Source organism: Peromyscus leucopus, chromosome 20, assembly GCF_004664715.2.
Source record: "Peromyscus leucopus breed LL Stock chromosome 20, UCI_PerLeu_2.1, whole genome shotgun sequence".
NCBI classification, from domain to species: domain Eukaryota; kingdom Metazoa; phylum Chordata; class Mammalia; order Rodentia; family Cricetidae; genus Peromyscus; species Peromyscus leucopus.
In genome coordinates, this window is record NC_051080.1 from 4,329,373 (window position 1) to 4,344,557 (window position 15,185).

General features: G+C 51.6%; 1 protein-coding gene across 3 annotated transcripts in view; it reads right to left on the reverse strand.

The window, feature by feature from the left end:
• Positions 1–15,185, reverse strand: part of Asic1 (acid sensing ion channel subunit 1) — a 28,410-nt gene that overhangs the window by 7,120 nt on the left and 6,105 nt on the right. The window contains exon 1 of one of the 3 annotated variants that reach the window (XM_028874603.2): positions 1,048–2,652. The exons of the other annotated variants lie outside the window; for them this stretch is intronic. Within the exon in view, the coding sequence (XP_028730436.1) occupies positions 1,048–1,707 (660 nt within the window). The 5' untranslated portion in view covers positions 1,708–2,652. Of the gene's footprint in view, positions 1–1,047; positions 2,653–15,185 lie in introns of those variants that run through there. 3 annotated transcript variants of the gene reach the window in all.

The following is a 15,185-nucleotide window of genomic DNA, read 5'->3' on the forward strand; positions in this document are numbered from 1 at the left end:
CCATGTGCTCCTACATGGTAGAACATAGAGGACTGGGTATAGAGAAAGGCCAGGCATCTGAAATCTGCAGGGGACCAGAGGGGCATCAGGCCAGACGGGACTGCAAGCTGAACTGGAGAGATGGTGGGTGGCAGATGGCTCCTTAACTAGGAAGTCCCTCCACCTCTGGGTGGAGAGACCAATGGGGAAAGGTGACATTTTCCAATGATGGCTTCCTCCAGGAAGAAAGTTCTGGCCATTTAATCAGAGCTGGGAACATGGGCTTTGATTTAGAGGATTCCCAACTTCACAGACAGACAGATGGATCACACACACACACACACACACACACACACACACACCACACACACTTTCTTACAACACTTACATACACTACACACTCACACACACACTCACTCTCACACATCTACTCACATTTTCTCGCACACTACTCTCTCTCTCTCTCTCTCTCTCTCTCTCTCTCTCTCTCTCTCTCTCTCACACACACACACACACACACACACACACACACACAGAGCTGTAGGGAATCAACTCCCTTAGGAAAGAGCACAGGAGATAAAGTAAGGTTGCAATGAAGTCCCTGCCGTGAGGTCTGCCGACACGGTGCTGGGGTGAAGGTGGGATCAGTCCCCTCCTGTGACCCCCTTCTGCACCTCTGGAGACTAGGTGACCCCCCCCCACTATCACTCCAGGGATGATAGTCAGCCACTGGCCAGACATAGCTACCCACCCCATCAGAGGCTGACTTCACAGCTCGGGCTTGGTTCTGGGGCCGTGCTGGACCGTGGAGAGGTCCAGGGGAGAGCAGACGAGACTAGAGGATGTTCCAGGCATCAGAACGGCAGCCAGTTACTGACGGGCACGTATTTCAAGACACAACTAGGAAGAGCTGTGAACCTGGGGCTCTTGGTCCAGCTCTGGGATCCCAGGGGAGCTCTGGCCCAGGTCAGGCAGGGTTCAGCAGTTACCAGCCCCAGGCCAGTGATGGCTAGAGAGGGCCGTGGCATATGCTCTTGGGATGTTACGCTAAGCGTGGGCCCCACTCACCACTGAGAAGTTGTGGGGACCACAGGGGCCCCCGCAGTAGGAACAATAGAGAAGCATGTCTTCCAGCCGGTGGCAGGAACGGTTGTAGAAACGATGGAGATTAAAGGGCTCCCCGGAGAAAGCCTCTGGCCCAGGGGGAGCGAGGGGCACCCCAGGGTCATCACTTTCATCCAGCCCTAGCATGGGGGCCAGGTAGAGCAAGTCGGGGTAGCTGAGCTGGGACAACCGGACGGCGTTGGTGTTACAGAGCGTGACCGCCGGGAACACCAGCTCCGTGGTGGCCACTTCATCTAGCAAAGTCACGTGTGGGTAGCTGAGGTAATAAGCCACTCGGTCGCCTACCTGGCACAGGAAGGCACCCAGTGCTATGACAAAGGCCACTGCCCACAGGACCTGCCTCGGCCCCGGGCCCCCTTCCACAAAGACATGGCTGGCACCGTGGAGGGTACAGCTGTTGGCGAAGGCCACCAAGTCCCTAGGTGAGTCCCCCTCACCCAGATCCCTCTTTACTGCCTCCTTTTCCTTCTCTTCCTCTTCCTCTTCCGATTCTGAGCTGTCCTGCCGCTGCCGGCGGTGGTGAGGACCCCAGATAGCTCCCATGGGTCCCGGGGCTTCCTCTCCAGAGGAGAACGACACAGAGCAAAAGATCTGGATGGGCATCTTCTCCAGGGGCAGGAGGAAGGTGCCGGAGGGGAAGGAGATGGTGTGGTCCAGCAGGGCCAGCTACGGGACCCCGAGGCTAGGCCTCCACCGGCCCAGCTGTTGGTGCTTCCTCACCAGAGCCTCTGTGGCAGTGTGGCTGAGCTGGGGCCGGGCACCGGGAGGAGGACCAGGCTGCCCTGCTGGAGAGGGCGGTGTCTTTGCTGATGAATAATTGATGGCGTGGGGAAGATGGCCTGCTGGGGAGGAGGGGAGCTGGAGACTTTGTCTGACACTGGTTTTAAGCCAAGTGAGAGCCGTGGGAAAGTCTGGGGTTTGGTACCCACTCCTCAGGTGAGATGGCCCAATCCAGTCCCTTCTTCCCATTGCCAGGAGGACCTCCGCTGTGTGTCTAACAGGACACATGCGCTTAAGCTTGCCTCCAACAGCTCCCCGGCATGTCCCTCAGTTTCCCTATCCCAGTTCTCCTTTATTCTCACTCGATCTAGATCTTCTCCTGGGATATCCCAGCTCAGGCCTTCCTTAGGCGCTGTCTCTAATCACTCCGATTGTTTCCTTGATCCCCCATCTCCGGTCCACCCTCAGGCCGCTGTTCACTCTAGCTGTTCCTTTGGTACTTGCTTACCTCCCAATCACTGGCCCCAATTTACCTCCAGGGAGGCCTGAGCAGCCCGCAGTGACTCCCTTGACCCCCCAGTTCCCTCCAGCTGGTCTCTAACTCCTTCTCCCCGACCTACAGCTCTATTTCAGGCCCACAGCCCTCCCCCCACAAGCTCTCTAGCTTAGGTCTCCTTCCCCCCTTTCTTTGTGGCTTGTGGGGCAGCCCAGGTTCCATTAGCAGAAATGTCTCACTGACCACAGACTCATTTCTGACCAGTTCCCAGCACTGGGGGAGGGACTCTTGAAGCTGAAAAGCTTGCTGACAGAACACTTCTAACCCTTCCACAGATTGCCTTCCCCCACTTAAAAAAAAAAAAAAAAAAAAAAAAAAGCCAACCAGTTTAGAAGAGGAGTGTGAGAATCTCCCCAGTGGGTGGAAGAGATTGTAGCCAGTGTGGAGATAGAAGGTCCTAGGGCAGGTGAAGTGTGGGGAACCCACACGAGAGCTTCCCCCCAATCCTAGCATTACAGACCCCTCCCGTCCCGAGGCTCCCTCAGGTCTCCATGTACCATTCCCTGCCCCCAGGCTCCTGACCCCTCTGTGCCCTGATTGTCCAGGGCCACTGGTTGAGGAACTTGAGCCACCAGCCAAGTCTCTAGGGCCAAGAAGGTGACCTAGGACAGGGAAGAGAGGGAGGAAGGGAGGGAGGGAGGGAGGGAGGGAGAGACCGGTAAGCAGATTAACTCTTTCTTAGCAGTCTTCCTGGGCCTTCCCTTTCCTCTGGCAGTCTAAGGCCTAGCCTCACTCCCGGATCCCCATCCCATTTGCCGGAGAGACCCCGGGATGTGCTGGGATGAGAGGCAGGGTGCTGGGTTCTAGAAGAGCTGACTGTTGTGTAACGTTTGGCCTCAGCTTTCCTGCTAGGACACGAAGCCCCGGGAGAGAAAGCCTTGAGGTCTGGACCCTCTCCAGCCTTCCACTGCCCTTAGATGTACCTCAGCTCTTTTCTCTGAATGACAAGCAGCCTCCCAACCAGACTCTCAGCCTCCCATGTCCCTGTCTCTACTTCATGTCGTGATCCTGCCCATTTCCCTGCTGAAAACTCCTCAGCGCTTTCTGGTAAAGCTCATTGCCTGTGATGGACCTATCCAATGGGAAGCCCTGTACCCTGCACCCTCATTTCTGACACTGCCCCCCAATCCAGCACCCAGCACCCAGAAGCCTCCCAGACACACTAGGCTCACCCCAGCCCTAGGACGTTCGCTCGGCTCCTTCTCATTTCTTTCTTATCTTTTTTGTTTCATGTAGTATGACCTTGTGTGGGAGTGTGGGAGTCAGGAGACAGTGTTCAGAAATCGGTTTTCCTTTTCCACACTGGGCTCTCAGAACCAGACTCAAGTGATCAGACAGACCCTGCGCTTTTACCTGCCAGTCATCTTGCTGGCCCTGATGACATCATCAGCATTGTTATTGTTGTTGTTGTTATTTTCAACATGGTTTCACTCTGTAGACCAGGCTGGCCTTGAGGCTCACAGAGATCCAACTGTGTCTGCCTCCCAAGTGCTGAGATTAAAGGTGTGCGCCACCACCATGTCTGGTGCCTCTGATCTTATTTATTTATTTATTTATTTATTTATTTATTTATTTATTTATTTATTTAATGTCTATGGGTGTTTCGCCTGCATGTGCGACTGTGTACCACAGTGTGTGCCACACTAAGAAGGTCAGAAGAGGGTGTTAGATCCCCTGGAACTGGAATCACAGACCACCTGAAGGTGGTTGAGAGCCGCTATATGGGTGCTGGGAATGGACCAAGCGTCCTCTGGAAGAGCAGCCATGTTCTTCGCTGCTGAGCCCGCTCCCCAGCCCAGCCCTCTGGTTTTTCCAGAGAGACAGGCTCTCCCTGTGTTGCTGTCCCTGAACTCCTGGGCCCTCCATCCTTCTGCCTTACCTTCCAAGCAACTGGGTTTCCAGGCCCAAGCCACTCTGCCCAGCTCCCCACTTATTTTTCAATACCTTATTTCTATATTCCCTACAACAAGAAGTCTTCCCTGACTCCACACGGCACAGCGCCTGCCCAGGGCTCAGATAGAAGGGTTCGGTCTCTACTCAGGGCATTGCGGAGGTGAGGTAACCCACAGCTCCGTGAGCGTGGAGCTTGTGAGAGGGAACGATCAAGGTAGAGAGGCCGCATCAAGGAAAAGAAGTGAGAGAAAGACTAACCACGTGAAAGTGGCCTGGCAGGATGACTGCAGGTAAAGATGCTTGCCACAAACCTTGCACACCCCCCCCCCGAGTTTGACCCCTAGAACTCATGGAGTGGGGGGAGAGGACTGACTTCCACAACTTTTCCTCTGAGCTCCATAGTGCACACCCACACACAAACTAGACGGGTAGGTGGGTGGGTGGGTGGATGGACGGATGGACGGACAGACAGACAGACAAAACCTCACAAACGTGACTGGGTATGAGGAGAGAGATCAGCTACCTTCAACTGCTGTCTTCTCCCATACAAATCCATGGATTCCCTTTCTGTCTGCTGCCCCATGGACATCTTTTTCCTATCTGCCAGGCCATAGTTCTCAGGGGACAGGGCCTGCTCTGTTGCCCTTCCTCAGGGCAGTTTCAGAGGTTAAGTTCCAGCCTTGGTTTGTGGGCTGCTGACTGAGGTTGACTGTTGAGGCCTGTAAGCCTCTTGACCACTAGAGGGCACCGTCTCCCTCCTTCAGACATCCTGGAGGTGATTGTAGCTTGGCTTCACAAAAAGAGGAAACTAAGGCAAGGAGAGCTTCAGGCTGAGAGTCCCCACCAGAGGGGAGGCCGTGAAGCACACAGCAGCTTCAGTGGACAGTGAGTTGAAGAAATTCTTCACCACACCTGCACCAAGACTCACCATGCACTCCCACACAGCAATACACAGACACAGGCACACAAACACGCTCACTCAGTGCACACACACACACACACACACACACACACACACACATGCTCATGTATGTGAACAGCCATGTGCACACACGCACATGCACACACTCACGTCCCTATACTTTTCCCTCCCCGTCTCTGTCCTCATTCTTTAAGTTCCCTCTCATTTTCATTCTATCCGGTAGGCAAATTCAAGGTTTTTCAGTAATGGGAAGGTAAGGAGAGGGCCAGGAACCACACACAGGCCCCCGAAGAGGTGATCAGGTACACACAAACACAGATTGACACTCAGTTCTGGGCCCTCCGGGCCCACAGTCTAGCTTAGTTGTGGAGTGCATGCTGAATGAGATCCTGGATCCATTCCCTTGAGTCACATAAACCAGACATGGTGGCACTTGTTTGTGCCAGCAGGAGGGTCAGAAGTTCAAGGTCATTGTCTGCTACAAACTGAATTTAAGACCACCATGAGATCCTGTTTCAAAATGAATAAATAACCAGGCCTGGTCACACATATCTTTAGTCCCAGTACTTGGGAGGCAAAGGCAGGCAGATCTCTGAGTTTGAAGCCAGCCTGGTCTACAGAGCAAGTTCTAGGCCAGCCAGGGCTACATAGTAGTATATGCATGTGTGTGGTGTGCACTCTTGTCCATGTGTCCCTTCATGGACACCAGAAGTTAAAGTTGGGTATTCTATAAATCTCCACCTTATATCAAAGTAAATATAAATCAATGAGCAATCCATCTCGGGGCTTCCCATCCTTGAATGAACCTCTTCCCCAGGTCCTTCCTCACCAAGGTTCCTCTGTAGCTATGTATAGTAACTGAGTAGCTTCTTACTTTCTCTGTGTCCTTTCTGAATTTCGTCTCCCTCCACATCTAGGCATTTGGTGATTTTCAACTAATAACTAATGGGCTCTTTCCACAGCCCTAACCTCGTCACCATTTCACAAGCAAGTATTGGACCACAAGGGCTTGGGCGTTGGCTCAGTAGATGAAGGGCTTGAGGTACAGGCGTGAGAACCTGGGTTCAGATCCACAGCGCCCACACAAAAACTGGACAACTGGCTACAATCCCAGCACTGGAAGGTGGAGACAGCTGGATCTCTGGAGTTCAGTGGCTGGCTGGGTCCTAGCTAATTTGTGAGCTGCAGGTTCAGTGAGAAAGTCTGTCTCAAAAATAAATAAATAAATAAATAAATAAATAAATAAATAAATGAAGGGATTGGAGAGATGGTTCAGCCGTCAAGAGCACTGGCTGCTCTTTCAGAGGACCTGGATTCGATTCCCAGCACCCACATGGCAGCTCGCAACTATCTGTAATTCCAATTCCAGGAATTGTATACCCCCTTACATGGTATAGACATATATGTAAAATACAAATACACATAATAAAAATAGAATAATTTATTTAAAAATAAAGAAATGGAGAATGATAGAAGACATCCTGCTCTGACCTCTGGCTTCCACACAGGCACACATGGGCAAGTGTGCTTACATACATGCATGCACAACACACACACACACACACACACACACACACACACACACTCCCAAAGTGCTGAGTCACAGCAACCAACTCAAGTCCCCTAATGATCAAGTTTTAAGATTAAAGCTGGGTGTGGCGGCACACACCTTTAATTCCAGCACTCAGGAGGCAGAGGCAACTGGATCTCTGTGAATTCAAGGCCAGCCTGGGCTACATAGTAAGTTCCAAGACAGCCAGAGCAAATAGCTCAAATATAGTTCAAAAACAAACAGACAGACAGACAAACAGATTAGCAATTAGAATGAGGTCATCTATCTCTAAATCCTTTCTATCTGCATTGCTCATTCACAGTGGGGAAGAGAGAGTGGGCCAGATCCTGCCCTTACGGAGCCGACTGTCTAGTGATTTAAAACTATGGTGAATGTTAGGAAAACATTATTGGGGCAGAGGATGGGGGTGGGGGTGGGGGTAGGGGTAGGGGGGCTGACTTAGACTGAAGAATCAAAAAGGTTTCCTGAGGAAGTAATCTCCCTGCTTCTCCTTCTCTCTCTCTCTCTCTCTCTCTCTCTCTCTCTCTATGTCACGCACCCTCCATACCACCCTGTGTATGTTTCAGAGAAGAGTGAGGACCTGGACAGAGACAGATGGGGTTGGAAAGGAAGACCAAGTCACCTAGCCTTGTGAGACTCCTGGTCCAATAGTAATGTATGATCTCTGTTGAAGGATGAAGTAACCAAAGCTAGGTTTTGGCTGGGTGGTGGTACATACCTACAATTCCAGCACTTGGAAGACTGAGGCAGGAGGATCAGTTCAAGGCCATCATCCTTGGCTACATAGTAAGTTTCAGGCTACCCTGAACTACATGAGACCCTGACTCAAAAAACAAACAAACCAGAAAGAAAGAGAGGGAGAGAGAATGGGAGACTATGAATGAAGCCACAGATCTTGTCAGGCCTTGGCAGGTTCTATTAAGGTAGGTGAGGGGGTCGGGGTGTCACATGGTCTGCATAACGAGTGGGGTGGCGCCCCACAGCAGACATCCAGGTAAAGGACTTGTTTGAGGAGGAAAAGGATACGAGTTTGGGTCTGTACATGCTGGTTTGCAGGAGCCTTCGGGCCGTCTGAGTAGAGAGTCTAAGTGGAAAACTGGAGCTGATGTTAGGAGGGGAGGGCTGGCCTGAGACACAGAGTTGGCAGCTGGCGGTGTGTGAGTGGTAATTGAAGTCAGGAGTGAAGGTGAGGCTGCCCAAGAATAGACTAGAAAGTTTAAAAAAAGACAGAAAGAAAGGAAAGGAAACTTGCTTTGGCAGTATCCACTAAAGCTAAATAGAATCCTACCTTATGACTTAACCACAGCCCTACTTCTGTTCCCAAGAGGAACAAGTACACGTGTCAACCAAAAACCAGGAGCAAGGATGTTCACAGCCGCTCTATTTATAACAGTCCCAAACTGGTGACAACCCAAATGTCTAGCGATAGTAGAGTGGCTAAATAAATTGCATTCTATTAATATAATGAGATAACGCAGCATTGAAAGAGAAATGTCTACACACAACACAACCGACTCTCACGAGTGATCACGAGCAAAGGGAGACAGCCCCGAGAAGTAGATGGACAACTCTGGGATGTTTGAGAGAGGTGAAACTTTACCCTCCTGCTGGGACAGTGGCAGGGCTCTCGCGGGGCGGTACTGACCTGAAGGAATCACCCGAGGTGTCGGAAATGTTTGTGTCAATGAGAATATCTATCGACGTAGTACGCACCATTACACTGTAAGACTGCCAGTGTGACGTTCTTCAGGCTATGCCTTGAACTTACATCCTTGTGATAGAAAAGAAGACGAAAATCACAGGCTGGGCCTGGAGTGCAGGCAAGGCACCCTGGCCAAGCAGAAGAGACTGAACTGGCAAAGGAACAGAGGAGTGGCCAGTCAGAAGAGTTAAGCCACGACTCGAGAGTCAGGACACGCAGTGGTCCAGAAAAGGGATCGGGTCAGTTTGTTGCTGTTGCTCTGGGAATCAAACCCAGAGCCTCCCGCATGCAGGCAAGCACTTAGCATTGAGCTTTGCCCCCAGCCCTTTAGAGGTTTGCTTGTTTGTTTATTTTGTTATTTTCTTTCTTTCTCTCTCTCTCTCTCTCTTTTTTTTTTTTTTGTTTTTTTTGTTTTGTTTTTCGAGACAGGGTTTCTCTGTGTAGCTTTGCACCTTTCCTGGAACTCATTTGGTAGCCCAGGCTGGCCTCGAACTCACAGAGATCCGCCTGGCTCTGCCTCCCGAGTGCTGGGATTAAAGGTGTGCGCCGCCGCCGCCGCCGCCGCCGCCGCCGCCGCCGCCGCCGCCGCCGCCGCCGCCGCCGCCACCACCACCACCCGGCATTTTGTTTTGTTTAAGACAGTATCTTCAGCCGGGCGGTGGTGGCCTTCCCAAACAGTTCATCAACTGGGGGCCAAGCATTCAAATACATGAGAATACTGAGGCCATTCTCATTCAAACTCCATACTCCTCTTTGTTTTTTGAGGCAGGATCTCATTGGGTAGCCCAAGTTAGCCTAGAAATTGAGATCCTCTTGTTTCCGTTTCCTGCGTATCTGGGTCTATAGTCCTGTGCCACCACACATGGCTTGGCTCAACAGTTTTGAAAGCTACTGAAGATCAAGACGAAAACATTTTGCTGGATTTGGCAACATGAAGGTCCCCACTGGTCCTCAGTTAGAGCCATTCAGAGTGGTAGGACCAGGGAGAAGGCAGCCCGGCTAAGCTGGAGATGAGGAAATGGGTACTGAGAGCTGCATGCATCACTTTTTTTTTTTAAATTTAATGATTTATTTATTTTTATTTTAAGTGTATTGGTATTATGCCTATTTGTATGTGTGTGTGAGGGTGTCAGATCCTCTGGAACAGGAGATACAGACAGTTGGGAACTGCCATGTGGGTGCTGGAAATTGAACCCAGGTCCTCTGGAAGAGCAGCCAGTGCTCTTAACCACTGAGCCACCTCTCCAGCCCCCTACACATCACTTTTCATAACATTGCAAAGAAAGCCCTATAGTGTGGAGGCTGCTAACAACCATTTATAACTACAGTTCTAGGGGATCTGATGCCCTCTTCTGGCCTCTGAGGCCACTGCATGCACATGTTGCACAGACACATATACACAAAACACAAAACACAAAAAGAAATCTAAAAAAAAAAAAAAAAAAAAAAAACCCTAAAAAATGTGGAGGGTACTCTGGAGATGAAAGATGTATCTATGTATTTTTTTTTTTTATCTTAGTCTAAAGTCTGATACATAGGGAGTACTCAATGGTTGGTAGCTATCATTATAGCTATGTGTTTATTTATTTGAGATGGGGTTTTACCGTGTTACTGAGGCTGGTCCCCAACTCCAAGGCTCAAGTGATCATCTGACCTCAGCTACCTAAGTAGCTGGTTACCACAGATGCACCACAGTGCTTGGCTTAGGTATGTATTTTTAAGTAGAGAGAATAAGGAATATGTTTTTATGTTACAGGACAGCTCCACTTGAGGAGTAGAGATGGCTTATAGAGGAGGGAGGTCGATATCAGGAGGATAAAGCTCCTAAAAAAGGCAAAAGGAATCAGACAGTTTGCTAAGACTATCTTAGATAAGATGAATGTTCCTTTCCAGGGGTTGGTACTAAGAGGCAAGAGAAGATCTTGTCTGAGGCTTCTCTTTTCTTGGTCAAATGGGAGCAAGGTCATCTGTTAGGAGGAAGGGTTAAAAAAGCTTGGAAAGGCAGAGCAGAGAAGCCAGCAGGCATCCCTGAGGAGGTTGACCAGTTGGCCAGGAAACACAGCAGGGTTTCCAAGTAGCACTATAGGCCAACTTAAGGATGTTGGTCGTGAAAACCATGTGATGGATGTGATGCCATGCTGCTCTGGGGTGTGGCTTCTTCTGGTACAGTGAGGCTACCCTGGGGCTACCCTCTGTGGGGTCGTGGTGGGTTCTTCTAAGATTGGGGATTGGAAAGATGGTGCCTACCATCAAAAAGCAGAGGTATGGGTATGGGTAGCATGTGCCTTTGGTACAGCACTTGGGAGACAGAGGCAGGGGGATCTCTGTGCATTCTAGGCCAGCCTGGTCTATATATAGTTTCCATAAAATAAAATAAAATAAAATAAAATAAAATAAAATAAAATAAAATAAAATAAAACAAAATAAAATAAAATAAAGCCAGGCAGTGATGGGGCATGCATTTGGTTCCAACACTTGGGAGACAGAGGCAGGGGGATCTCTGTGAGTTTGAGGCCAGCCTGGGCTACAGAGCGAGATCCAGGACAGCCTGGACTACACAGAGAAACCCTGTCTCAAGTCACTCCCCGCAAATAAGTATAATAAGTAAAATAAATAAAAACAGGCAGACATCTAAAGTTTTAGGACACTCATGAGGGGGTGACTCTTGGGGTCACTTCTGCACCTTTCCTGCCCTTCCTACCTCAACACACCGCTTCTCCTCAGAGCACAAGCAGCTGGGAACCTGGAGCAGCTTTGTCTGCCACACATAGTCCTGTGCTCAAAGCCAGGAGAACATGGACTTGGAAGATCCAAAGTCAAGGCCCTAGACTGTCATGATCTCAGGCAAATCACACAACACCCTGGCCCTCAGTTTCCCCATCTTTCCAATGATAGGCTTCTTGCAGATTCAGGAATTGTGAGGCTTATATGAGCACAAGTAAAGGGAACTTATAATTTCAAAGTTGCTATGGGCTCCTCATGCAACAAGAAGTCTGCCCACATGAAAGCTCCCCCCCCCCACAGAGCTGTGCATGCCCCCATGAACATCCACATGTGTCCATTACACATTCTATATACACATTCTCTCCAGACATGGAGATGGAGGGTCTGGATTGGCTGCTGTCCATGGCCCAGGCCACTGCAGCAACCTCTGCTTAGGGATGCTCTTCACCTGGCACACTGATGGGACACATCAGTTAGAGACACACAACACTAACCAGCAAAGCCCAACCTCCTGGCCCCTATGACAGTCACATAGAGGACCTCGGAGTGATGGGTGGGGAAGGGTTTCCTTTCTTAGAACCCTTAGGATCTCAAAAGGTCTTAACTGGCCACTCCTTTCCCTTTGGATGGCATTGGAACACTCTCATGTTCTCTCTCTCTCCTCCTGTTCTCTTCCTCTCTCCAGAACCCAGGTTCTGTGAATGATAGGCAAGCACTGAGTTACATCTCCAGTCAGTAGCCCCAGTTTTTACAACTTCTTAAGGGAACACAGAAGTTTCATGCTCACTTAAAAATACCCCTTGGTGCTGGGCATGGCTGCCCACACCATTAATCCCAGCCCTCAGGAGGCAGAGGCAGGGGAATCCTTGAGTTTGAGGCCAGCCTGATCTATGAAGGGAGTTCCAGGACAGCCAGGGTGACACAGAGAAACTGGGTGCTTCCCTGTCCCACCTCTCGGATTGCCCACCTACGGGTCCTGACTGGACTGTCCTCAGCCAGAAGCCTTGGCAGCTTCAACTCAGACCAAAAATGAGTGAAAGCTTGTGCCTGGCCAATGGCAGGCAAATGGCTGTGGCTGGAGAGAACTGTCTTTCGGGTGGGAGCACGCTGTAACACCGGAATGTCTGGAGCAGCTGAGCTGAGGAGGCAGGTAGGTGGGAGGAGTCTACCTGGATCTTCCCAGGTCCCCTAAGGGCACAAGTGAGGTCTGCTTTGCACTGCCGCATCTCAGCCCCAGAGCAGGAGCTGGCATTTAGAAGTAGCTCTGTCTGAGGGGAATGAATCATAGGCACCCCCTTTGTCCCAACTCCTCATCCCCAATCCCCAAACTCCTCCACCGCATACCCACCCCTCCCCTCCATCATCACAATTGCTTTCCAAAAAGTTGAAGCCACTCTGGAATGACCTGTACCTGTAACAGAATGTCCCCAACCAGTCTGCTGGCATCCCTTCTGCCTCCAGGACACAGTAGGGTGTAGCCTACCTCTCCCAGTGGGTGTCCACTGGCTGCTGGCATTAGCTGGGCATCCAGGAAACACTCCTTCTCCCAGCCTTTTCCTTCCAACGCTGCCCCCAGAGGCACTGAGTTACATCAATTCCCTATTACTTTAGGCAAGAGCAGGGAGATCAATTAGCTTAGAGTGGCCTCTGAGCTGATAGCAGTCTGGGAGGATGGCGGGGTGGGGGAGGGGGAGGGGCCAGAGAGGGAGCTAAGTCACCCAAAGATTGTTCTTCTGTGCAGGGAGAAGAGGAGGAGGCAGAGCAAGAGACCCTGCCCCAGGCTCTCTGGGTCCCTGCAGCTGGCTCTGCTCAGCTCCTCTCCCCACAGAGTCTCTGTCCGTCCGTTCCGGCACTCCCCAGGGAGGAGGGCAGGACCGGGGTGGGAGGAGCCCTGCCTCCTGTGGGAGCCTCTACTAAATCCTCTTTAAAGGCTGGGTGTGTTCCTCTCTGCACTGTCCTGGGCAGGGTCCCTAGGACTGCGTTCTCCCCCCACCCTGCCACTCCCTCCCCGGTGGAGGACGGAAGTCGGGGTAATAAGATCAGGTCCCTCTGAGGATGTTGACTCCGAGCATCTGTGGGGTCGGGTGGAGTTAGGGGTGTTAGAGGTGGCTGCCGTCTCTGGACCCTCATTACCTGTTTGTTTATTTATTTTTCAAAATGTTCACTTTTTTGATGGAGAACCTAGTGCCTTCGCACTTGCTCTTATTAACGCTCTATCGCTCTACATCCCCAGGCCTCCAACTGCTTTAGAGGACCTCTCTGCTTCCAGTCTGAGCCCCAGGGTCGCACCCTTGCTTAGCACCTGTCTCCCTTCAGTGTTCCAGAGCCTTCATGTCTCCGCTTCAGAACCGTGGAGAAGGGTCTACCCCCTTCACCCCGCCGCCCCTTCGTGGGTGACTGTCCCCGCTTCAGGGTCTGGAGGAATCTTGTGGGCTCTCCACAGATTTCCTGCTCCCAGTTCCAACCCTGCTTAAGATGACTGCTCCCACCACAACCCTACCTCCAGAGCCCGCTCTCTATTTCCTCTCTCTCCACCGAGGCCCAGACATGAATTCCTGCTTCTTTCTCCCTAGGCAAGGGCTCTGGTCTCAGCTGGAGGGCGTAGGGCGGATCGGGCAACCATCTGCGGGCTCCCTCCCATTGCTGCTGCTCAGCATTCCGGCCACACCACGCTCCCACTGCCAGGGATAGATAAGGTGCAGCTGGAGGCTGGCACCAGCTGTGACTCTGCTCACTCCTCGGCCCCCTCCCAGAGACTAGCAGCAGCTGAGTCGTCCCCCCCCCCACCTCCCCACCCATGGAACCCCTGCCCTGCCTTGGCTTGGCTGCCCTTAAGGTGGGGAAGGAGAGAAGAGCTTCAGACCTTGTTGCTCTGGCAACCAAGCACCCCACTGGGAAGGCAGGGAGATGACTGGGAAAGAAGGGGACCTTGTCTGGGGCCTTCCCTGCTCTCCTGGGTTCTCAGAAGGGAGCAACTGAAATCTACCCAACTGGATTGTCTAGGGATACCCCTTCCTGCTTCCTGCTTTTCTCAATCTAAATGACTTCCAAAACAAATTTTCCAGACTTAGTTCAGGCCTCACACCCACCCCCATCTTCCCAGGCCCCACCCTCACCCCCATCCTCCCAGGCCCCACCCTCACCCCCAGCCTCCCAGGCCCCACCCTCACCCCCAGCCTCCCAGGCCACACCCCCACCCCCATCCTCCCAGGCCACACAGTCTGACCACCAATCCATTCCCTGAGGTTGAGCTGGGTTCAGAAGCACCATCTAGGGGAGGGAATGGCTTGTCAGGGGAGATGGAACCTTTGGACACTGGGATAGCCTTGTTCTCCACCTTCCTGACCAGTCCTCAAGAACTGAATAGTTGCTATTTGCATGAGGACTGCCTTTGGGAAATACACAAAGAAGTCCAAATACGCCCATGCACACAGTGTCCACAAACACGGAGCAAAGGCTTGGGCCCTCAGGTAGGACCCCCTGCTCTGCTGGGTGTGCTGACATACAATTTTAATCCCCAGCACTTGGGAGGCTAAGGTAGAAGGATTGTGAATTTGAGGCCAGCCTGGGCTACAAAGCAAGACTCCCATCTTAAAAAAAAAAAAAAAAAAGACCCTCTGCTATTGAGGGATGCCAAGTAGTCTCCTCTAAGCCTTGACCCTGCAGACACTTGGTTTTTCTCAGTGCTACACTGGCCCAGAAGCTAGCTGCACATCCCCGACACACCTCCAGGCAGGGCAGAGAATGATAAGGCAGGGAGACAGACGTTAATTATGAGACCAAGGAGAGGAATCAAATGGGAGCCCCTTAGGATTGGAGAGCCCAGGGAGAAAGCTACCCAGGCCCTTCTGCTCTGAAGAGCTATCACTCGCAGACCCTACAGGCAGACCGTGGCAGTGCCCATGAGGAGGAAAGCGCCTGGCAGTGAGGTCAACCTGCTGGCCGTGGGTAAAGGCTGAGGAGTTTGGATCCAGCTGGATTCAGGGTCAGG